Raw genomic sequence first — 25981 nt, 5'->3', positions numbered from 1 at the left:
ATGGTAAATTGCCATTTCTTCATCAATGACACTTTTCAATGAAACTGACTAAAACTGGAAAGCTTGGAAAAACTAAACCCAGGATATTGGAAATACATTGAGATTTTTATGCTTTGACATTGCTGGCCAGATTACAACATTATTTTAACAGCATGCTAAACTTTTTCTAAATTTAGGATTTAAATCATGTTTCAGCATTACTGTTAAGAATACTGAAAACAAGTCTCTGAAAACCACRTTTAAAAAATTAATCTACCTACCTAAAGGACTGACAGGACAAAAGAAGGCTATCAGTTTTATTTTGTTYTCAGAGGATCTTTGTCACAGTTGCTCTCTACAAGATATGTAGCATAATAATTCATCATTCGTCAGTTCAGAAAAAAATTTAAGTTATCAACTATATATCATCTGCGAGAGACCTCTCCTTTCAAAGTTTTGGAATTAAGGTGAATCAGCAGAACCATTGCAATTTTATGGCAYGGAAAATGAGGATTTATAATGACCATTAAAAAAGAGAAATTTCTTTTTTGTTCAAACCTCCTTGAGAACTTTCTGTGGTAGGTCAAAAGGGACATTTTGATCCTCAGCAGAAGGAACTTTATGGWTACTCATATCAACAGGTTTGTGATTCTCAAGGGAAGAGAGTAAAGTGCTTAGACAATATGTTAGTAACTAGTCCCTTTCTTACAGTATACTATCTGTTTCCATATTTAATATTTTTAGGCTCACAAATATTCCCCAATTTTGCTGCCACAGATATCCTATTCTGTGAAAATTGAAGTTGAACTTCACTGAAAATTGAAGTTTTAAGTGAGAATCTGTGGGACTGAAAAAATGTTAGATATTGAAAGGAGGAGATAAAATRAAGTGCAACTAGCTGAATGTGTTATGTGTAAATGAACAATTTTGTGTTTTCACAATCATAAAACAAAATAATAGTACTAAACTCTGACATCCCCTCTTACACTATTTGTAATTAATATTCTGGGGTAATTATACTGTTTTCCATAAAAAGGAAGTGGAGRCACACGTGAATTAAAATCCTTGAACCCCATTCATATCTCAAATCCATGAAAATAAGAGCATATTTATTCACGTTTTCACCTACAGACAGTTCCATATGTCTTCTTGGTATTTTTCACTATAAAAAATCTAAAAATGAAATATGGCACAAAGCTAAAGACAAAATGTTTTCCTAAGAGCTATAGAAATACATTTTTTTCTTAAGAGGTCTTTATTGAAAACGTGTTTTCCCTTAGAGATAAGCATGTGGTAAGATGGCCGAGACAAATAGCTTCTAAAAGGAGGAATATTTTGAACATGTTACCTAGGTAAGCACAACAATTARAAACAAACAAACAAAAACCTCACAAAACRAAACAATAAAAAAGTCCTTCTCACAATTCCCACTGAAATAGAAAAACTTAGASAAATGTAAATAAATGAACAAAATCCAAACCCATTAGATTATATATCACTACTATATATACTTTTTCATGCACACACACTACCATAAATATATACTGCTATGTGAGAGTGTAATACTTGATTTTCTTGTAAGTAGGAACTGTCCTCTTGCACTGAGTATCTGGTGAACAGCTTCAGCTTAGGTAGAGAGTACAGGAGCTACTTATTCAGCAGGTCCTCTTTAAATCATATTTATGCAATTCAGCTGAATTTAAAAACAATAAGGAAAATCAAACCCAAATGAGTCCATATGACAGACACACCCATATCTAGAATCTCTCCAGACACAATGAGCGAAGCCCCCACCTCCTCCCAGGTTCATCGTCTTAGAATCTCYCAGCTGCAATCCCACCAGAAATAAGTGTGATGCACAGACCGAATGAAAGCTGTCCTTGTTTTAAAGTCAATAGAATTCAGATAGGTAAAATAGAACAGAATTCAGATAAGTAAAAAATAAAGGCTTTCTTAATTAGTAGTGTAAATACTAGGACAACTAGGAATATTACAATTTTCTATTTCACAAGCCAAATATTCAGTTAAATTGTTGTCATTTCTGTATTATATATGAATAATTTCATTGTGAATAAAAGTACTGAATATTACATATGCAATATAAAAACATTCATGAAATATCTGTTGTAAAAACATTTGCAGTTAAGGCATTTTACAGCTCAAGTTTTGTAACTAGACTCTAGTGAAAATAAACCTAGAAGAAAGGTATTCTTATATTAAAAATATTTTTGTAATAAAGAATCCAGAAATTATTGACATAAATAATATCTAAATAAAATCCTTAAATTCAGATTTCAAAACATAACTTTCATCATATCAAATCTGCAATCTCCTTCTTTTCTTATCCTGATTCAGCTGTGTTTCTATTAATGTAAGGTGGGAATAACTTACAGTTTACTTTGAAATTTGGTGCATTCTCAACCGTCAGAGTGTTCATTGTATACACATTGTGTACAGCCAATCGCAGCCTTTTCTGTGACTGCTAATGCAATGTGTATCATTAATGATCTAATTACTTGGGACATAAGTAAAGCAGGAATTTTATGAAACAGCCTCTTAAATGCTACACACAAGTGAAATACAATCTGTGAAATGTCTTTAACAAACAACTGTTATTTCCTTGTTTYTAAAACAGTGATATTATTAGTTCTAGACAATATTTACAATTATTTTACTAAACATTTTAAATTTATTCTTACCAATAAATTTCCAGAAAGGATGTGATTATCTTTTAACTTGATTTTTTTTTTCTGTATCACTTAATTATACATGTGCACAGGTCTGCAGATCAGGAGGTACTGTATTTTGATTCAGTGTTTTTTACKATAGAATGCCATTAATCATAGCCTAATCTCTTTCATAAACCAGTTTAATTCCATAAAACTGTAACACTTTAAAAGAGCCCACATGGAGACTGCATTTCAGTATTTCATGGGTAGGGGGCAGCTGTTAATTTATTATCACAATTATTGCAATTACTATTAAGAGAATAAAATCAATCAATTCTTGCTTCATTTAAAATATCATTAAGGAGACAATGAAGATAACCACAAAAAGCTGAGACGTAGTGAGATCATGTACTATGCTACTTAGAAACATGAAAGAAGAATTTACACTGCAGGGGAATTGAAGGCTTTCAGAAACTTTAAAGAATTAAAAATCTAAACCATATTTTTATGCTAACTTGAACGAGTAATTTATCATGTAGAAGTATTTACTGCTGAATAGTGTGAGGAGGAAAAAAAATATTCCAGAAAGATTCTGATCTCTAAGKCTGCATTTACTAAGGTGCTATTTGAGAGGCAGGGGAAACAGAAGGTCCAAAAGGGAGCAGAGCCTCTGAACCTCCCTGACTGATGCTCTTCAAATGTAAATCACTGGGAGGTAACAGACCAGTGACCCCTAAGACTTGGAGCATTCAGGGACAAATGCCCATCGAACCACTTCTTGCCAACGGCGCCTCTTTACAACTGCTATTACTTGTAGTGGGTCTAATTTGTGTTCAGGGAAAAAAACAACCAACCAGCCAACCAACCAAACCAAACCAAAAAACCAAACCCAAACTCAAGAAATGTGAAAATAACTACAGGCACAAAACTCAGGGATACTACTACTGAATAAGATGCAGTAACACATTGCTTTGATATAGACTATCAGAAATCTAGGGTGCAATGCTTCAGGCAAAGATCTCAACAGATGCAGCCAACCTCTGGAAGAGGAAAAATCTCCTACCTCTTATTCCCTGTAGTGCCATAAATCAACCTACTTCTATGATTTGTATATAAAGAACACTCCTTTTTCACTCCAATCAGGCAGACACCCACTTTAATTGGTGGGTTTGTCTCACATCTATCTCTGACTTCTCACCATCTATGAAATCTCAAGGCATGCAGAAAGCAGACAATGCATGTAGCATTTAGTCTGCAGCAGAGAACGTGTTTGTCCTGTATCTATAAACAGCTTATAGTGAAAGTGAAAATATGCCAGGTTGCACAAAAAAAACCCCATTAATTACACAGGCCCCAAGTAGGATCTTCTACAGCCAGGCCTAATCATACCTCACTCGACATACATGTGACAAAAAAACATAGTATTACCCTTTCTACATTACAGTCTGCTGTTCAGGATCTGTCCAGGATCTGTCCTGGTATGACAGTAAGCTCTGTAGCTTCAATGTTTCTTTCCACATTCTCATATAACTCTTGATCACATAAATTCTGAACTCCSTAAAGGACACTAAATTAAATTCCAAATAGTTGAAAATTTGGAGTCAAACTTCATGTGATTCATTCATTATGCAGCAGAGAAACAATAATAAAATCATCCAGATTTGCATTCTGGAAATTGCTCTGATTTTCTGTTTTCTCTGGGTCAACTGAAAAGAAGGCACTAGAAGGCACTAGACTCTTTTCCTGCATACCTGAGAAAATGATTGGATTTTTCACCCAATACTAGTTTTAAGACAGTATGTCACCAAATCTGAGCATTAAGAATTCAAAGTCACAACTAACCTTGGTTAGACTACAGGGTTGCAAGTTGCCAGCTTTCACTCTAGCTTATATGGGATGGAATTTGAACATGGATATATCTGGAATTTTACAACATATTTMTTTTAATTTTTTATTCATAAAGGAATTGTGCTTAAAACAGTTGGGACAAAGAAAATGAAGAAATCAAACACCCTTTTGCAAAGGATATTTTAAAATCTTTATGACATTTTGGCAAAGAGAAAAACGTATTCTCCAACTTTTATATGTTTAATGATCCCTTTTCCTAAGCAGACAAAATCTTTTCTTAGTATGGGGACATGGAAAAATGCCAAAACCTATATATCATATCTACAAATATCCTTAAATGAAAGAAGCAGAACTTAAATTACACTGAGTGACTTTTTTAACTCTTAAACAGCTCAAATAAGATGAGATGATGATAGCCCTAAAAGTCTAAACAAAGTGCATTCAATCCAAAAAAAACACTATCTTTTTACACATTCACTACAAAATACTTTAAAGTGTATAAATCCCATAGAAGTAGTAAGTGTACTTTAAACTGTAACGATAACCTTTCTCCCAGACCTCAGCATCTTAACAGAAGTAACATTTTAAAAATAAAGTAATTGAATCAAAATCAGACTTCATTACCATAAGATTTTTATGTTTTCTTAATCATCTAAGCCTTCATAAACATACATCCTTTCTCTCTCTCTCTCTCTCTTTTTTTTTTTAGCTTTAATTTTATATTTGGGGTTTTGTTGGTTTTTTTAAAATTATTTTTTACCTCCTGATTTTCATCTATGGGGTGAAAACCAACAAAAAATCTAACAACCATGTAGAGTTCAAAATATGAGGTGATATTAATTGAAAATATTTATCCACTTTAATAGAAAAGAAYAGCAATTCTGTCCATTACATTGAGGATGTGTATCCTTTTGAAGGGGGGATGAAACAGGAAACTAACCAATTCTAATTACTATTGAGCATAAAACCCAAACAAGATACATGAACATGGAATCACATTTTTCACTTGTAAGACTGCAACTGGCAGATCATTTATGACATTCTATGAATGATATGTCAGTAGTATCCAGAGACTTAGCAGTGAGAATCTACATCTTTCCCCATTTCTCATKAATGTTCCTGACATTTCCTGCACATTTAAGAAATGAACAGTAAACAGTGGCACTAAAATTGTTTTGCAGTGGGAGAGAAGAAAGGAAAAAGGTAAGGAATATGAACCCAAATTATCACCTACTTACTTATCCCATGTACGAAAGAGACAATAAAAACAGAAAATCCCCAAACTGACGTGCATGTAAGATTTTTTAAATTGTTAAACATCTTTAGAGAATGTACATATATATATATATATATATATATATATATATATTTCAAGGAAACAGTGCAAACAAGCACTGAGAAAAATACTGGGGAAAAGTGGTTAAAGGACAAGAGAAATATATTACAAGTAATTTATTAACATGAGGACCAGAAGAAAAGCTCTACACTTAGTCCATGGAATATAGGTTAATTTRGTTAGAGTTTAGACATGAAATGAAGGATTTCAGCTGAAAAGAAGCAGGAAAGGTTACATCTAAAACACTGGAACCTCTACTGGAACCCTCTCACATGAACAGGAGAATAACTCTCCCTAGCCCTTTCTAGATATATTATCTCAAACATTATTTATTATGTGCTATCCACAGTGTGCCATAGGCAACTTGTAATCAAAAAAGGGACTCTGTCCTATTAAACTTAAATAATCTGATGTACTGAATACTGGACCACCACTAGATGGTCCATATGAAACACTGTTAGATAAAGTATCTCAAACAAACTATTAGTTTGTTATGTCAACCTCAGACAGCAATATTATGATGTAAATAAAATGGTCATATTTACCTGTGACAAATCAGATTGAAAAAAGGTCAAATGGTTTTCTCAGAGAATTACCATAGGAAATATTTTTAATAGTCAAAATAAAGTCATAGAACATTTTTAATTCTAGAGCACCTTTTATAAGAATGCGAATGAACTTAGTATTGACTTTGATTTTTGATACATAATACTGAGATATGGACAGATCAAGAGACCCATCCAGCATCAATAGGTGAAAGACCTTAAAAGAAAACAGYGTCTCAACAGTACTGTAAAAATCAACTCTAAAATCAGGGAAACTAAAATACATGAATATTACAGTTACAATACCTTAAATAAGACTCACATTGAATTTCAAAGGCAAATGGAGATAGTATCTCACTGGCCTACGATTACTATCGACTGTCTTGGGATCAACATTAAAACTCAGTATTTGTGTATTAAGATTAAAGTACTAATAAAAAAAYCCGTCACTTGAAGCTGGATATTATACGTATTTTAAAAATCCATGCCTTAATGACAGCAGAAGACTGAAACAAAGCTTTCTTTTCTATTTCTTCCKCCACTTCCCGCAATAAATTATATATCAAATATGAGTTCATCTACCCTTTAAAAGCTGTCAATATGCTTTACAGACAGTCTCTATTTTCAGATTCTACCTTTCTGTGAGGACTGAAAAGACAATATTTCTACAAGCAATTTTACCAACAGGGATAGGGCAGTCCTTTGAAGTCAGAGAGGGAGATAGAGTGCATTGATCTTTACAATTTGGAGACATTAATTAATCTCCCAATCTATATTTATATGTGTACTATTATATCACATTGCAAGCTATCARTTTTGCATGAAATAAGGACATAATACAAGCCAAAAGTACAAATTCYAAATACCAAGACTTTAGCAGCCATATGCTTGTGCTGTACCTGCTGAGTACAGGCAGTACCAAGAACACTGGCTCAGTCCCATCACGTGAAAAGGTTGAAAAGTATTATTTATTACAGATACTGCAGCAACCAGATGAGATAGATATGCTCAAAGGAAAAAAAAAARGCAAACATGAGGACTGAATGAAGGAAATCTACACCTATCTGCAYTCCACAAAATTCATGTTACATTGTATTATTTGATAAAATGAGTTTCAGGTGCAACAACAAAGAGGCAGAAGAGAAGGTATAATGGTAAAAAATACAAATGCCATGGGGAAAAAATAGTGTTTTTAAAAAAGTAAAAATAAAAGGTTTATATAATAAGTTATTGACACAAAGTTTGCTATGATAAATCCTATTTTATTGCTAAGCTTAAGCCTATCTAAATTGTAAGGCAAGGCAAAAGGACTCCTACCTATCACTCTCCTGACTCACTAATAAGTGGGAATGTGTGTTTTGGCCTTTTATTCTCTTAAGCCAGTAGCAAAGGTCARTAGTGGTATCAATTTCATGGAAAAAGGGAAGACTGGAGAAGGAGCCATACAAGTCTCCTATASAGGTATACATCAAATAGGCAAAGGAGAAATAGAAAGATTAGCTCCCTCGAAAATTACAGTAACATCAGTAAAGCATGCAGATAAAAAGAAAAAATAATCTTGTAAATGAATAAAAATATGTAAACAGTTYAATTATAGAAATACTAGTTATCTAATGTCACTTAACTGTTAAAATAAGTATTAAAACTGTATCTCTACAAGGTACTACAGAGGAARAGCAAACACACTTTATATGGTGTTCAGTGCGTTATTTATCGCTTTAGAGATTAAATTACCTCTTGAAGTGTACTTTGGAAAAGTTAAATTGATTTCCTCCTCCTGGTAAATAAAAGCTATATTCTGSCAGCTCTAGGGGCATCAGCAGAACAGTTTCACCACTGTAGCTATATGTRTCTCAGTGTTTGGCTACAATCAAAGCTGACAAAGTTCATGAGAGTGTAACACAGATGTTCTCAGTCTAAAACTATAGAAAGATTGAGTTCTTTTCAGCAATAGGCAGACAGGAGGGGAAAAAAAGTTGCAAATTCTATTGCCTCTAATTCCATTGCCTCTTTGGTTCTTTCTTCCTTGGGAAGTTTGCGGTGTATGGAATTTTAATGCAAATAAAAGWCCAAGGAAGTTCCACTGAAAAAATAAGACATTTACAAGAATAATATTGACAGATGTATAACTTCCCAGAACAAAGAACTAAAGAGAAAAACACTCCCAGCGCATTGSTTTCTGCTACATCCAAGACAACTCAGGATAATACAACACGATACAGTTCTGAAGAAACTTTTCTTCCACTAGGTAAGGCAGTTTTAGAGACGATCCTCTTCTTGAGAATCATAACACAAGCAGTTCATGAACACTGGATTTTTCCAAAAACAATTCATCAAAAGCTGAAACTGCCATACAAAGGAGTAATGACCTCATCTGAATGGAGGCAAAGTGAGTCATTACAAGGAAGATGTAATACAAGCCAGATTTCCTGCCTAGCTTCCTCTGACCTCTGTTGGCAGAGCTATTTTCTTCTTGTAGTAAAAAGAGTGTCTAGAAATTGTTCAAGCTCTGTCAGGGGAASACAGCTGACATGCTTGTACAGCACAAGGCTCACATCAGCTGTGCTCATCAATGCACAGACTTGACAATTCTCTAACAGCAGTGACTTATGGAGAGTCCTCCAACCCAGATTAAAAATCTCACTCCAACAGCAACCCAGCATTAAGTATTGCTTAAAGCTTGCTTAATCACCTTTCTGATATTTAATATAAATTATCATCTTCCTATGATTAAAATACAACAGAAAATTGAGTGATCTTAAGGCTAACATGTTATTTCACCCACACAACAGTGTGTGCTGTGAATTTATCTTACACCTTAACACTGAATTTCCTGACATCCATCCAGTCAACTAAGCTGTCTCGTGTTATCATAACATCTTGTGAGCAAACCCATACCTGAATGGTTATTTTCTATCAAGAGTCATCTTACACAGCCATCTATCAAAACAAACATTTATTTTTGCTCTCTAATGCTCTCCTGTTGGGTGTTTACATGACCACAGACAGGTTTGAGGTTATTGTGTTGGAACCTATTTCCATGTGACAGCCGCAGTGCAGATACTCGTCGATACACTGGTGTTGAATGCTAATCACCACTACAGTCTGGGAACAATTGCCAGCAACGTCACTTATCACTAGAATGAACAGAAAGGCCTTAATTGCCTTATCATGTGCTTTGTGCTTCCTGAAGGAATGACTAGAAATCTCTAGAAAATACTAGAATGGATAAAATAATCATAAACCAGTAGGAATTTCAATAGTTAATAATAAAAGCAGTTCCAAATGTCACTTAAGGAACTCATTATTCTTCTTCATATATACAGTTCTGATGCTGTTCAAAAAAGGTCTTGATTACTTGTATGAAAACTGAATTGAACACAGGTTAAGAATAAAATGCATTAAAATATGTAATGTGGGATATAGACAGGACACAAAGCATACATTTCACTTAGCTTGTATATTTAGCAATATTAATTGACAATATTCTCATAGAAAACTTTCTATAAACATAAGTATTTTTAGCTATTGAAAAGTCATTTAAAGCTTGTACACTACATTGCAACTCGATATAAAATTCATAGAACAGATGCGAAGTAGGTGCTTCTCTTATGCTAATTAAACAACATGCTCAAATAGTATTTCCTGCAAAAAAGAGCACTTCTTCCTTTTTCTCTAAATAATGATCATCAGGATATACTTATAATAAAAAAAGTGGGAAATAAAGGAAAAAATAGTAAGAACACTTTAGAAAAGAATCTCTGCACTCATTTTCAAAACCTTCTAATTAAAAKAAACAAAATACTAAAATTAAGAGACAGAGCATAAAAGCTGAACAGAGCTCATAAAATATCCCTAGCTGTTGGCAAAGATTTTATCTTTGTCATTTAATGATGATGAAGCCAAGTAACTGCTGCGGGAATGGAAGCAGGCTGATGAAGGAGGCTTTCAAATTGAAGTGAAGGATATCACAATCTATATTTTTCTTAATAGTTCTTCTATCTGTACAATTTCTTTCTAAATTCCATTACTTCCGTGTCTGACATCCTTTTCAATATATGTCATGTGTTGATCAAAGGTATAATGCTTTAATACACTTCTGTTCATGTTAAATTGTTTGTTCACACACAAGCAAGTTCTAAGCAGTTCACAAAATATCRGAAAATCAGTTATTGATAACAGTGTTAACTTCCAGGGGAAATTAGCCTGTGCAGCAAACTTTTSTGGCGTTTGATGTTATTTATGCAAGATCTGATATCAACATTCAGCTAACTGAAACACTGTGTGAACTCTGAGTATATTCTAAATAATTACAGTATTTGAATACACAGTACATTAACAAGACATTAAAAATAAATAAGGTATTTATTAAGCATGAATAAGTTCTAAAAAGCATGTATGCAGCAATTTTAACAATTTTCACTGGGAAGACAAAGATCATATGATAATTTGTGGACAAAATGAACTGGACATTCACTTTTCCAGTTAAAAATCAATGACTGTAATTAACATGCTGCTAAAAGGACAGTTTATGCATTTAAAAAATTACAAGAATTAAACTTACTTAGATGTGTTTAGCATGTTTTTAGAGAGATTTAAGTTTACTTCATTCTTCATTAATCAATTTTCATTTAAAGTATTTTATATTTAAATAATGCCTCTGTGTTACTGTCCACAAACACATTTCAAACTTCTTAAATAAAGAAGTCTGTTTGCCATTCCTGGGTTGATTTCCAGCTATTTAGGCGTGGGGTTCGGGRTATTTCTATTATAATTCAAAAATGATGCAGGAAGTATGTGTGCAYGTGTATGCATATATACATAAACATATATAAACCAAGAGTAACTCTGTCTACAAACACACCAGTTTTGTATCCTTGCAATTTATCAAATTGAAAAAAAAAAAGGAAACCCAACTATTTTAAAAGATACTTTGCGTTCATCAGAGTTTTTAACGAAGCCCACCAAAATAAATTAAAAGAAGCAAAATGTTTTCCATTTAATTACAAATTTCTAACAAGAGTTAGATATCTATGGTTATGGGTGTATATATGTGAATGAACGAATAAATCCTTAACCCACCATATCTTTTTCTCCAGTTTGCAAGCTGTCACCCGTGAAAAGTATGGTGTAGATGGTAGGATGATACTGTACCTGATTGGCTCTGGAGGTGGTCATGGGATCAGATGGAGAGGACTTGGTGGTAGTTGGGGAAGATGGCAATGTCTGGGAACAAAGCAGTTCAGGAGCAAATCAACCTTTACAAGCCTTAGACTGAACAGTTAAAAAAAATAAATAAACCAACAAAATAACATAACTAGAAAATTAAAAGAAATAAAAAATGCCTAAGACAAAAAGTCTTTCTCCTACTCATTGGAACTTAATGGAATTTAAAGTCAATTGGATAAATAATACATGTAAATATGCATGCTTATGCATGTAAAAACAAATTCATGACTTGAAATCAAGATGGTGAGCTCACATAAATACTCAAAAATATGCTGACCACATGAGGAATATATTCTTTCCTCTCTCTTCCTCTTGGGGAAAATAAAGACTATAAGTAAACAAAAATTCCAGCAAGTTCAATGAGCACACTAGAAACAGTTACCAGTCTACAAACGAGCAGGGCCAATGTCTAAAAGAAGTTAAGAGACATTTACTCTGGCACTTTGCAATGCACCATTGTCCAGCAAGGACTTATAGCCAGCAAACTTCCATACCTTAGAGCAGTTATGCTGAAGCTACTGAGTTTTTGGCAATATTCTAACTGCTAAAATATTCATTGATCTTTTTTAATCTAGAAGCAGGTGAAATATGTAAGCATCAATCTCATGATGGATGAACATGCAACCAAAACCTTCATAACCAATAACTACAAAATATTTATGATTAGTGCTAAAAATGTTCATTTAGTTGAACAAAGGTCAGTAGCTTATTATAGTTCTGTGTTCAAAATAAACACCAAAAAGAATTAAGAGTCATATTTATTGATAATTTTTTCTAAATAATATACATAAGCTTAACATTAATTCTTGAACATATTAAGAAAGCACTGCTCTGTTTAAAAATGTTATGTACACATTTCTCCTTTAAAAGTATTAGAGGCTGACATAAAAACTCTTCTCTTCTTTTTATAAATGTAGTGAAAAAGTAAAATTCCAATTTTTGAAACATAACACACAATACTTATTCAAGGCATGTTTTTTGACATCTTTGCAATATATAAATATTATAAAATATCAAAAATTACACTATTTTTAGCTCAAGAAATAAGATGTTAAAGTGCTATACAACGGAATTTACCATATGGTCATATAGTTACTAACCAAAACTATTTAGAAATAAATAAAACAAAATTTCACACTTTCAGCAGTTCTGTTACTTACAATCATTGACAGTCCCTCATAAAATAGGTATACATACTTTTGCACTAAAACTCTTAATGCATATGAGAAAGCTGGGACACTGTGAATGCATAAAGTTATGTATTAGCAAAATATGGGCTTATACATATGCACACACAAATATTTTAGATGTACGTTAAACAGTATGAAGATCCATTTTTTTTTCATAGTTTTTACATAAACAGGCAGTCAAAAGAGAAAAAATGAAATCTTAAGAAACAGATCCCTACTTTGTGTTTCCAGCTTGTAACCCGTGTTGTAAAACAACAAAAACAAAAGAAAACATACACAGCTTAAGCACCAACTGTGACTCTTTCAAGATGCCTATGTAGAAAATACTATAATCYATAGGACATTATGAAAAACATGTAGCTTGGCAAAATGCTATAGGTCAGCAGGCACTAGACACTGTAAAAATCAAGGCAATTTTAAAGGATTCTCCCAAATGTGGGACGATTCACGAGGGGCGAGAATTATTTAACAAAAGATATGTCTGATTCCACAGCAGTACATGGATAAGCCTATTCAGCTATGGAATTATGCTTCTGATTTTAGTGAGTTGATGTAGCATTCCTCTTACCAAAGTCTGAAATTACATTGAACTGATTTTCATTATTTAAGGTTAAACAGGGAAAAAATACAAACTAAACCAACCCAAAACAAAACCAAAAAAACCCCAATCAAAAAGAACAGAGAATTGTTTATCAGCCGAATAGGTGGTTTTTTTTTTTTTCCTTATTATAGCTAGGTATTAAATTCYCATCCTGAACTGCAAACAAGAAAAAGAGATTACTAATATATTTTTACTAAAATATTTCAGAAAACTGATAGTTTGTGTTATCAACAACACTGCTAATTAGGGCTTATCATACCGTATACTCTTTTGGTATGCAAGGTTACTTATTAAAAATGAAAAATAACTTGTTCTTCACAGTTGCTATCAAATCWAACCACTGGATTTATAGCGTAATATGTAGACCACTTTAACACTGAATAATGACGATCTTTGATACCACAAATTATTTCAGAAACTGGAATATCGCAGATTTCAATTCATGTCTGTCTTTCAAAAGCACAGAAATATATGGCTATGGTAAAAAAAGGAGTGATGATAATCATTTCAGGTTACTGTTGAGCTATAGTATCTATTAAGTAGAAGCATTTCATTATTTATTTTAGCAGAAGCCTGTTTAAGATACAATGGAAAAAAGGAGATTAATACATTTAAAAGCAAGAATGAACAAGAATGAACTATGGAAAATACCTTTTATTCCAAAATAAATGGCAAAATACTGAAAACAATAGCTTTTTGTCTTGTGTTTTTGGTGCTTTTTTTTCTTTGTATACCAGGTGGTTCACATTTGAGGCTTGATCTCTCTTACATTGTTTACTGATATAACTACTTTTATTTTTTCATATATATATGTATATATATGAACACAGACATATATATATATATATAAAAGAATTGACAGTGTTTTGCTAAATTTCACCTCTTTTCATGCTTCTATATAGTTCTAGAGATACACCTATTTATTTCTTTCATATCAAAATAACAAAAAGTGATTTAACAAACATTAAAAGTAAGAAATAAGCATTTGGAGTTTGTATTGAGTTTTCACTGGCTGATGAGTAATTTATTGATACAGTCTCAATTGTTTTGCTGAAAATTTTCAGAAAAATTGCTTCTTAAAGCAAGTTGTATGGAACTCAATATCCTGATTTTTTATGCAGCAGAGAATGTTTCAAATTATTTTTAAACTGGCAAGTCTTTTGCTTTAGGCAAACATTCAGATTTATTAGTTATTAGGTTTCTGAGAGTGAAATGTATAAAGATATTAGAAATCATATGATGAATTTACATTACAAGTTCCAATTTTTGAGTCTACTACTTCCATAGTGTAATTGAAACTTGCCTGAAATTGCAGGTTGACTACTGGCAAGGTTATAAAAAAAAAAAAGTCAGAATTTCTACCACACACCCCTTCTAAGACATGTAGAATTGTTTTTTAAGGTGTTTCTTGAATAGTATGGTCTAAGGCATGATGAAATCAAACTTCTCTATTTTCTTAAACACTATTACCTTTCCTATTACTTATGAGACAATAATGAGTTACAGGTTAGAGTCTGTTCACTTTAACTTTACCCTTCTATAACATGTATTTGAGAAAGCAGATTTTAAGTATTTTAAAAGGAGCCTAATTTTAGAAATAAAATTCTGTTTGAGTCATATTTGTGTTGTAGTATTTTCTGAAAGTCCAAGAAAATAATACTACTTTTTTCTGCTCGCAAACATTGACTATACTGTGAGAGACTACTGCTCTCAGGGAGCACAACACACTAAAGGGTGCAGAAATATGATCAAAGCATCACACTTCCATTCTTGATTTTTTTGATGAACAGAGTGAAGATATAGTATCATGGCAATATAGATTACATACAGTCCATCTGCATGGYGTTTCAAGAGGTCTCTGAGTCCTCTTTTGATTACAATGACACCTTTACATATATTTACACTAAAAAAAATGCAGTGCTTACACCATGGSTAATAAATAATAAAACTGTACTGAGACCATTTACTTAATTCTCAGTACTTTCTACTATATTTATATATGTAGGAGTAGAAAGAAAAGGCAGAAAATTAAATACTATTTGAAACAGGGTTAAAGATGCCAAAGCATAGAAAGACATCATTTAAATGTGCTGGAGAGACTGTATTTACAGCCACCAAATTCTAGTTTCTCACTACAGAGCTTGCCAAACCAAAGAAATCTTGGTAATAACATTATATACAATAAATAACTATTAAGACTAATCTAACACTGAATTTCAGCCTTGCTTGCTTTTAATCACTGAAACGAGTGTGATAAAACTAATTTAAGTCTATTTTAATGCACTTTAAGAAAAGGTGTTATCTTAAAAAAAATTTATTGAATACCTTCTGTAGTTAAAATGAGAAACAGAGAGCACTGCAAGGCCCCACTGCTCTGAACAACACAAAAGACTGACTTACTAGACTTCCAGCACTATCAGAGAGAAGCGTTTCTTAACAGACCACCTGCTTTGAAAAACAGWCTTCGTTATGTCTGCTGTAATACCCTTTAATCGTAACTCTGGAAAAAGATTCTCATCTTGGAGKTGACTGTATAAATATTTAACACATTTCAAAAAATAGAATTTGGAAAAATAAATAATCAAGGATTAATAATTTGCTTACAATTCAGACTGTAAAAAGGCTACTTTGATGGCTTCAGTGATCTATATTTTCCTTTTGGTAAAGAACAAATAAAATAAATTTTTATTATATTTCAATCTCTGCATTTGGTTTTGCTTTTGTGTGGAAGAAGAGACAGAGAACAGCAAAACACAAAAAGACAAAAAGACTAACAGATAACTTAACTGTATTTATGGACTCTTGGGAACCCGACTTTGAGAAAGGAAAATTGGTTARGTATGATATGGAAGAAAGATTATCTCATTTTCTGTCAAAGACAAGGGATAAGAAGCTTGAAGCAAACCACCAGGTACCATATGGATCATCAGAGCAACTCTGGATAAAAGGAGCAAATTAGAATTAATATTGCAGTAAAATAAGGACTAATAAGAATCAGGACCTCTTTCTTCAAAACTTGTCACAGTAACACTCAACTACTACAAGATCTGGTGCTCTTACACAGAAATAAGGGCAAACTGAAGTATGAAATTAGCCACAGGCAGAAGAAATTCCTATAAGATACAGGTTTAGGATTCATTCTAGAAGAGAAGGTCACCTCTTCATTCTGGGCTACTTAGGTTTCAGAAAGATGTGCCAAAACTACAAAGAATTTGAGAGTATTGCTGGATAAAAAACTCCACATTATCTAGCAATGTGCACATACAGGTCAGAAAGCAAACTGCACCAAAAGTATGTCTAGGATGATGAGAAGCGGGTCTGCCCCTCTCCTCTGCTCTGGTGAGATTCCACCTGGAGTGCTGCATCGAGCTCTGTGAGCCCCAGGATAAGAGAGACTTGGACCTGCTGGAGAAGATCCAGAACAGGACCACAAAGATCATCAGGGACTGGAGGATSTCTCCTATGAAGGCAGGCTGAGAGAAYTGGCAGTGCTTATCCTGGAGATAGGAAAATTTCTTGGAGACCTTGCAGCAGCCTCCCAGCACTTAAAAGGGGCCCATAGGAAAGACTGGGACAAACTGTTTATCATGGACAGTAGTGACTGGACAAGGGATAATGTTTTTAAATGGAAGCAGGTAGATTTAGATTAGACATTGATGAAAAATTTACTGCGATGGTGTAAGGCACTAGAGGAAGCTGACCAGAGAAGCTGYGGATGATCCATACTTGGAACTGTTCAAGGCCAGTGTTCCTGGCACAGGGGTTGGACCTAGATGATCTTTGCCTTGTAATTAAAACTATTCCATGATTCTCTGAAGTCTACTGAGGCTTTATAACCTGAATACTTTATAACTCAAAATCCAAACCAACAAGCCCTTCCTCCATTTAAGCCAATATTTCCAACTGCGTATTCTTAAATTCAGGTTCCATTTAGGCATCTGAAAGCAAAAGCTTTTATTTAMAAATTGTGAAGGTTTCATTTTTGTGGTTGATTAGCATTTCTGGAGTAAAAGAAGCAGCTGTTCTTSTCAAAAGAGAGACATGAAATTACAAATATGAGTTCAGAAATTGACTTTTAATAAAATGACTGGCCCCATGATTAATAAACAGAAGTTTAACTCATGAGACATTAATTATCTACTAAAATAAGCTGTGGTGAAACTGGTTCCAATGAAAATTTTAATTGGAAGTTCTATATGTGAAACTTTTACTCTAGATTAACAAGGAACAAATTCTAAATCCTTTTCTATATTTTAAAAGACCTAAACATTTCATAGAATCAAAGAATGATTCAGGTTGGAARGGATCTCAGAAGGCCAAACAGTGCAAACTCCTCCTTGAAGCAGAGTTATCTTAAAGATAAGTCCTCTATCTTTCCATGTAATGCACAGCTCAGCAATGGCATTTCAGCTTCTATGAGCTTTCTGGACAGGCTGCTACAACATCTGCTACCTGCTACAACTGAGAGCTTGAAGGAAAATTCAACAAGCCTACAAAAAAAATTGCAATAATTTCTGAAGTAGATGATGTGATAAGACCAATTTAAGCAGCCTTTTCCATTGTTTATAAGAGGTGCTATTAATTTAGAGGTGAAATTTAAAGCTTTGTATGCTAATCACAAAGACGAAACAACTCTGGCTCATGATCTCTTATGAAAACAATTTTCTGTTCCCCTGAGTTACAATATGCCTTGAAAGAGTTTGTGTGATGCTGTAATTCTCAAAGACAGGCAATGGGGGCTAGATGCTCACAGCAATTTCTGGAAAGAAAAAGGGTTGGGGAATCAGTTGGTTATTGCTCAATGATACTTGAAATAGCAGGTGGCTGACTTCTATGGAGATTGTCGATGTTGGGTAGAGATAAAAGATACAGCCATTTGTCAATGGAATATCTATCAGATCTGCTTGGAGGAGAGAGCTACCTGGTATATGCTGATAACTCCAAAGGATTAGAAAAGACAAAAAAATGTACTGGAGAAAGCTCAAAAGGARCCACACAGATTTGCTTGCAAATCTTCTGCAGCTGAAAAAGCTGAAGTTAAAGAGACAGAATGTTCAGATAAGTGGTGTCCATTAGTAAGGAGAAATGCCAGGCCAGAGTCAGATTCTCTGTGTCCTGTGCTTTTCCTGAAGACAGAAAGTGCTGAAATCCAAGCAGTCAGCAAAGGTYTTACCTACTGCTTCTCTTCACTGAATCAATACCCAGAAACTTTCTTTCTTAGCTGTCTTCCCTAGGATGAGTGTTGATAAAACAGCCCAAGCAAAAGAAATGCCAATAAAGAAATGAGAGCTACATGCTCATATAGACATGAGTGGTATTGCAAGACTTCAATGACTGGTATCTTTATTCATGGGGAAAAAACTACGTGGTTTWGATTGAAACATTTTCTGAGTTCCTAAGTGAAGGCAAAATCTATTATTTCAAATCAATCTAAGATTCAAATTTCCTTCAATCTGCAAGGTAATACTTTGTATGCCAAGGTTCTTGGGTAACACTCTAAGACAGGAAGAACCATGCAAATGTTTGCATAAAAAAAATGCAATTAATAAGGCTTATTTTAAAAAGAGTTGAAAATTACTTGTATTAAAMATTTTACTAATAATTTTAATGAAATTGTGATATGTGTGCTCTTAAGAAATAATAACACTGGAGTTCCAAATTGTGCCTGTTATAAAATATTATCGTCTTAAATTCTTAAATCAAGGTATCACATCTTTCATTAAGGCACAGTATATTCTGATGCTGGAGGACAGATTAATCAATGGCAAATTCTACCTAAGAACTAAGCTAAAAATTTAATTTCTTCGTAAGAATAATGGATTTTAGGTTAGAGTCAATTTTATATTGAGTCAATATTTATAGTATATTAATTTATCATTAATAGATGCTGCATTATTAAAAGAAAATTTAAACAATTCTTGTAGTTAAAATTGTTTAACATATGCATATCCCCGAATATTTGAAGTGATATTATTATGCACCTGCATGTRTACAAATAATATATCTAAATTTTAAGATGTAGAACTAGTATACATTACACTTTAGTCTGTGTCTTAACTTCATTAGCAGTGGCTGCATTCTCTAATCYACACCTACAGAATTTAATTGAACTTAACATTCCTGACCAATAAACCCCAAATCAAACAAACGTTAAAAAAAGTGAAAAAAATTAAAAATAAAAAAAACCCCAAACAGCAAAAAATAAGCAAACCAAATGAAACCAACCAACCAATCAAAAAACAAATGCCCAAAATAAAAGAAAAACAACCTCAACAACTTTGCAAATACATTTTMTGAAGAAGTAGTGTGGATGACAAGATATATCATCTTCCGACACAAGAGAGGATTTATTTAAGCATTTCACTAAACAGGTCTGCAATCTAGTTTCTCAGGATCTTACCAGCTTACCTAAAAGCTAGCTTCATTTCAACAGGGGAAAACCACTTTTTGTTGTAATAGAGAACACTCATTTCCCACTGGATTAACAAGTATTGGCATAAAATCTAGTATTTTATCAGCAGAAAAGCCACTCAAAATATAGATCAATTTCAGCTCTTTTTCTCTTTCAGGCATAATAATTTTCATGTCTAATGATTGAGAAAATAATCCTGTAAAATTGGGGCTTTTCGTTTTAGTATTTTCTGATAAATTATCTAGAGTAATTTGTACATTAAATTATTGCATAGAGAAAAATAAATAGTAGTAAATACTAAAAATAAAAAAAATGGTTTATGCACAGTTTCATCCATCTAAAGCAGTCTGTTGCAAACTCATCCCATTCAAACAGATCTTCATGTAAGCATTCTGTGTATGTTGCTAAATACAAAGTAAAATAATTGCACACAGTTACCAAATTATAGGAAACTGAATCTTGCTAGTGTAGAAGGATGAAAAAATCTTTTCCCACATAGGACAGGTGAGAAACTGAAATCTACCCTCTACAGGATAGAGAGACAAGACAAAATTTTACTAATGTTCGTTCATTTCTTTCTTCATTCTTTTCTTGATTCAATACAATGGAAAGTAACTTTAAATCCTGTATAATGCATATTTCCCATTCTCCTTACAGAGCAAYTTTTTTTTAAATTAAAATTTTTATGGAAAATTAAAGAATAAAGAATAATAGGCCAATAACAGCTTGCAAACACATTTTGCATTACCCAAAGATTTTGAATGAAGCCAGTAAAAAATAGGCAAAACAATGCCRAAAAGAAYATAAAATATAATTTWAAAAAAAACTTCTCAAATAAATAATGCTTATATTTTCAAGTTCTTAGAGGTAAGATTTTAAATTATCTCTTTCGGGGTCTAAAAGAAAATTAACTTTTTTTTGTTTATTTACATAAAAGTAGAGAACATTCAGGTAATCTGTGATTTTTAGTAACACTAAATATTTACATTGGGTTCACCATTTAAGATTAAAATTCAGCAATCATTAACTAAGACCAMGAAGCCTATTATCACCTTATACAGTAAAGAAAAGCTTATGAAAGAAACACATTAGAGCATGGCATTGAAATTTATAAAACACTGTCTAAAAGAACTGCTGAAAAACATGGAACATATAAATACAAGGAAAAAGAGTACCAGCAAGTTAATAAAGTATAAAATAACATTTTCTTAAAGAACATGTTACGTTTACCCCTTCCAGCACTAAAGTTTTAAGACTTCTAAGGAGCTGCTGTGACTCTCTATTCCCAACCAAAAACTCACTTGTTTGATGCGGTCTGGATTAACAGTGGTCTGAGGCTGTAGAATGCTGACAGGCTCTGTCTTGGCCACGTTCTGAGGCATTTCTCGGATCTTCTCCGCAATGAAGCCATGAACTGCATTTAGTGCTTCCACTGTTCCCTGGATCAGACACACCCGCTCTGTAGTACCTGCAAATACCAAAAGTGGATCTGAGTGATGCGGGTTCTTCAAGATCCCACAAACTGCTTCAATTAGGGCACCAAGACGGCACTCAAAAGCAATCTTGCAAAACCAACAAGCAATAGCTCCATAAACATACAAATGAGAGATTTCCAAAAGGTAACAAACATACTGATGATGTGAAGATGTTTCAAACAACTCCTATTTGTGTAGATTCCACAATCACTAACTTTCCAAGTCAGCCTGGATAACATCACTTAGAATACTTATAACCTTCTTCCAAACTGAAATTGTTCTGTTTGTGTTACAAAAAATCCACACCAGTTGCTATTAATTAATTTGCCACAACAAAAATCACGGAATAAGAAGCACACATTTTTTTTTCTCTATCAAAATATGTTATTTAAAAATAATTAAGATTAGGACTATAACATGTCAATCAATATTTCAAAATATGTCAGATTACCAACACTTGACATAAAATACACATTTAGAATATTTAAACTATTAACAGCAAGTTATAAAAGTCTCCCAACCAAATGTATATTTCTGAAGAGGAAGCTTTTAAAAATATTTTTATATACAAACTCAGAGCATCTTTTCAACTAAGCAACTTCTAAATACAGCTGATTTTCTTTTCCAAATGCACTATCAAAAAAGGGAGTCTGAATGACATGAGTGAAAGGCACCACAGAAAACGAAACTTGGCTCCTTTCTTAATGTCTTTTTTCTTTCTACTACTTGGCTAGCTCCCCCTTTTGCAAACACCGCCTGTGGTTTCTGCGTAAAGCAATCCAACTCAAAGAAAATGCTCTGGGGAATCTTTACAAGGTAGTATTAATTGTCTCCTAAATGATGAGATGTGGGGTGGACTGATCAATGCAGCTAATGCAAGTGTTCTCCAGGTCAGCAGACAACACACTGAAACAAAACACAGATCAGGTTACAGGGCGAGCTACAGGAGCCTCATTCAGAAAGCACTTAACAGGGACAGCTTCTGTCAAAACACTTGAATGGAAAACAGTCAGTGATAAAGAGGAATTTCGTTAGACCCGACACTAAGTGACTAAAGGGTATTTTGCAATCTGTGTTATTTTAGAAGGTGCAGCACCATAAAAATATGCAGTATGTCATACAGCAGACCAAACATGCTACATTTAAGTATGTGTAAACTAGGATGTAGCAACAGAAATCACAGTTCCATGAAAAAATTAAATTTTGCAAAAGCACATTTCACACTGTGCTAAAGTTTTAAACTGCACATTTGCTTCGATCAACATGTGCACAAAAAAAAACCCTAAAATTAAAAGAAGTGTGGAGAAATTGTACACCTACACAGTTAGGAATTATCTTTTGAAGTGACATTGTCATATTCCTTCACAACTGTAATAGATTTTCATTCAGATACAAGAGTACAATAATTTACAAGAATTATGCAGAAGAAAACCTGACAGCTACATGACTAATCTGTATAGCAAAAATAAGGCTACGAATCCCTAAAGCTGGTGAAATTTCTGTCATGTTAAGAGCTTTTAGACTCCATTAATGTAGGAATTAAAATGCCAGATTGCTTAAAATTTTCAGTTGTTTAACAGTTTTATCCAATCCCTTTTTCACATTTCTGTGAACAAAAGCTCATCCATCTATACACATACTTTTTGTCATGTGATTTTCAAAATAAGTATTTAAAATACAGATCTGATTTTTCAAGTAGCTGACTTAAAGAAAATCAAATTACCAAATAATCACTGCCCTTATTTATGTTGTGTAGACATATCCAATAAAAAATTATTCTCTTTTAAAGTTATTTACAATTCAATTAGGTGCTAGTATTTTATACTTTTACATATGAAGAAAAAAAACATATACAAGAGAAGAATAATTTTGACATGAAAAATGGCCAAAAGTAGAGTAGGTGATCATCCTCACTGGACATTAAATAAATTCAGAAAAAATGTTTTTATGTACATTCAGTAGCAAAGTCTGTGCAAGCAATTTCATATGGATATAAATTGGAAAACACTTTATAAAAATATGCTGCTGATGTTGCTGCAATCATTTAATTTTTTTTTTTCTTTTTTCTCTAAGGAACTCAAGTAAATTACTTTTCAGCAAGTGCAATATCATTTCTTGCCCCTTATATTAGAATCCAAATTCAATTTGCATGTGTGGGTTTTAACTTTTTCTTATCAAGTAAGAGGCAGAATCTAATTGTACAAAAAAAAGTCTGTCTATATACTCACCAAAAAAAAATATTTTTAAAACCATCAGAAAAAAAGGAAATCTTTATCTGGTTTTGGGGTTTTTTTGGTACATTTTATTTAACTTATGGAGGGGGCAGAGAATTTTGGGCACTTCTTTTTTATATGGCATTATATAAAATATTTCTTTTTCTCTACAGTTCCATGGGAGAGGGAAAAATGAAACTATTAGCAAGCCTCACACAACTTACAGGAAAATAAACAAAAAACTTCTTTTGAGGTCTAATAAATTAAGACTGAAATGTAAACAGGCTTGCAATAATTTTATTTATCCTTCTACCTCATGTAACTATCTAAAATTTTACTTCTGGCAAATATCCTTGGACATCACACAAATTTTGTCAAGAACTTCAAAACAACAGACAATGAGTGTTTTCTCTGAAAAAGTTGTTTACTTATTAGGCAACTAATACAGTTTTTAAAGCAACCATAAAAATAAATGGTAGGAGAYGTATCAGGGTAAATGACCTTGATGCTATTGATGTTTGTAGCTCTGTACTTAACTGGCACACTATCTATGGTTGCCACTAAAATTTAAAATGCTTGCTTAAAGACTCTGATTCAATGTTTGAGACTTCTGTACCCACAGAACTGCTCACTAAATGTTAAATGTACCTCTGTATTTCCGGAAAATAAAAAAAAAAAATTCTCAGCTGAAATGTTTTGGGGAATGCATGCTACCTTTCTGAAATGTCTGGTGTGCATATGACTATATAAACTTTACACTGGGCTTTTACGTCAATCTTAAAGTGAATTTGAAAACTTAAAAAGCATAATGCAAGAGCAGCCCAGGGTAATCCCAATACATCCACTAATTAAATCTCCTTGTATTTTTCCAGTGTACCATGCCAATTTCTTTTATACTAAAAGGGAACTTGCGAGAGGAGCCAAAGCTAAAACCTTAGCTAAATGAAAGCTGCACTACAGTGTCTCATCAGCTGATTTACATTAAGCTTTTTATTTGACAACTGCCAGTACAGCAGTCAACTAAATCCAATGCCTCATACATGCATATTTGGGACCCATGATCAACTGGCAAATAGAGTGGGATTCTATATAACACCACAAATATGATTCAGCCAAAAACTGATCTTGCAAGCCCTCTTGGTAAAATAGGACTYTATATAAATAGTGGTGCTTTGACACCACTTCCAAGGAAACTAAAAATTGTCAGTAACTTGCTTAATATGAAATTCTGATAAACTCCCCATTGGGTATCTTTCCACYCTATGTTTGCATAAAGCCTCAGAAAATGAAAGTCAGACAATAAAAATGTTTTTTGTTCAAATGCATTAAAACTATCTCATGAAGCCTTAAACAGAAATTAAAAACTTTTGCCACATGAAAGGTACAGTCTTAAATGCADCACATAAGAACATTCAACAGATGTGCGAAGTGTTACAGAAATCTCAAGACAGTTTTCTCCTTCAGTTCTTATTTCTCTCCTTTTTACCTTTGTTTCTCAACAGAGAATTAACTGATGTTATCACAGAGTCTGTACCCATATTCCTCACAGACAGAAAGATGTCTCTCAAAGTAAAGCCTGATGATCTCATAGATTCCCCAAATTGAATGGGGAAACAAGGRCTGGTAGAAATTCTAGGGCATTGATGTTCTGCTCATGGTTTCAACGATAAAAAATAATTTTGGAACTGCTTGCACAGAACATTCACACAAATAAGGGTGTGATCACACAATGACTTACTATCCTTAGCAAAATCCTTGATRATAACACGTCTTTCAGATGACATATTGACAGCCAAGCACATACATGTGCACATACATATTCATACTCACATATATRCCAATTTGTTTTACTGTAATTGAGTCAGTGATGCCCATCACTAGAATTCAGATTTTAAAAAACTCTGCAAACTTTATAAAGTGTACAAATCCTCAGAGTTACATGACAACTTCAAGTCTGCAATACATTGTGATTTTGTCGCAAGACTGAATTGCGTATATCCAGGTTTACCACAGTTATGACTAAAGAAACAGATTATTCCCATGTGAGAGAGAAAGCATGGAAATTAAAAAATATGAACCTCACAATTATTAAAGGCTTAGAAAAGATGATGAGTCATCTTACAAAGCAAACAGTCCCTTGAATATAAATCATTTTGTTATGTATCTACTAAGGATTTGATGATGATTTCCCAGAAATTTAGTTACRTAAAGAGAGATGAAGAATTACTAATTATTACTATACTGTCATGTGTAAGAGACAAGATTACAGCTATTTACTTCTCCTTGTTTATGTGTTATTCATAAACAAACAAAAAAAAAAAAATAAGATTCCACTGCAAAAGGTGGTAAATGTCTCCAAAACCAAAGGAAAAGACCAGGGATTGTTTATTTTCTATGTTTTGATGTAGGAGTGCTACTTAGATGAGGAACACTCAGAAAGAATGTATGTGCGCAAATTAATTCTCAAACAGATGCAATGAAAGT

General features: G+C 33.1%; 1 protein-coding gene across 1 annotated transcript in view; it reads right to left on the bottom strand.

The window, feature by feature from the left end:
• The window catches only part of NOVA1 (NOVA alternative splicing regulator 1), a 139057-nt gene that overhangs the window by 15819 nt on the left and 97257 nt on the right, over positions 1 to 25981 (bottom strand). The window contains exons 2-3 of the mRNA XM_057377240.1: positions 21111 to 21277; positions 11532 to 11603 (exon numbers count right to left, since the gene is read on the bottom strand). Coding sequence (XP_057233223.1) covers positions 11532 to 11603; positions 21111 to 21191 — 153 coding nt within the window. The 5' untranslated portion in view covers positions 21192 to 21277. The remainder of the gene's footprint in view (positions 1 to 11531; positions 11604 to 21110; positions 21278 to 25981) is intronic.

Source organism: Malurus melanocephalus, unplaced genomic scaffold (assembly GCF_030028575.1).
Source record: "Malurus melanocephalus ecotype Western Australia unplaced genomic scaffold, MMel_1.1 scaffold_308, whole genome shotgun sequence".
NCBI lineage: Eukaryota > Metazoa > Chordata > Aves > Passeriformes > Maluridae > Malurus > Malurus melanocephalus.
Note: the sequence above shows the minus strand (reverse complement) of the source record. Positions and strands in the feature narration are given on the sequence as shown.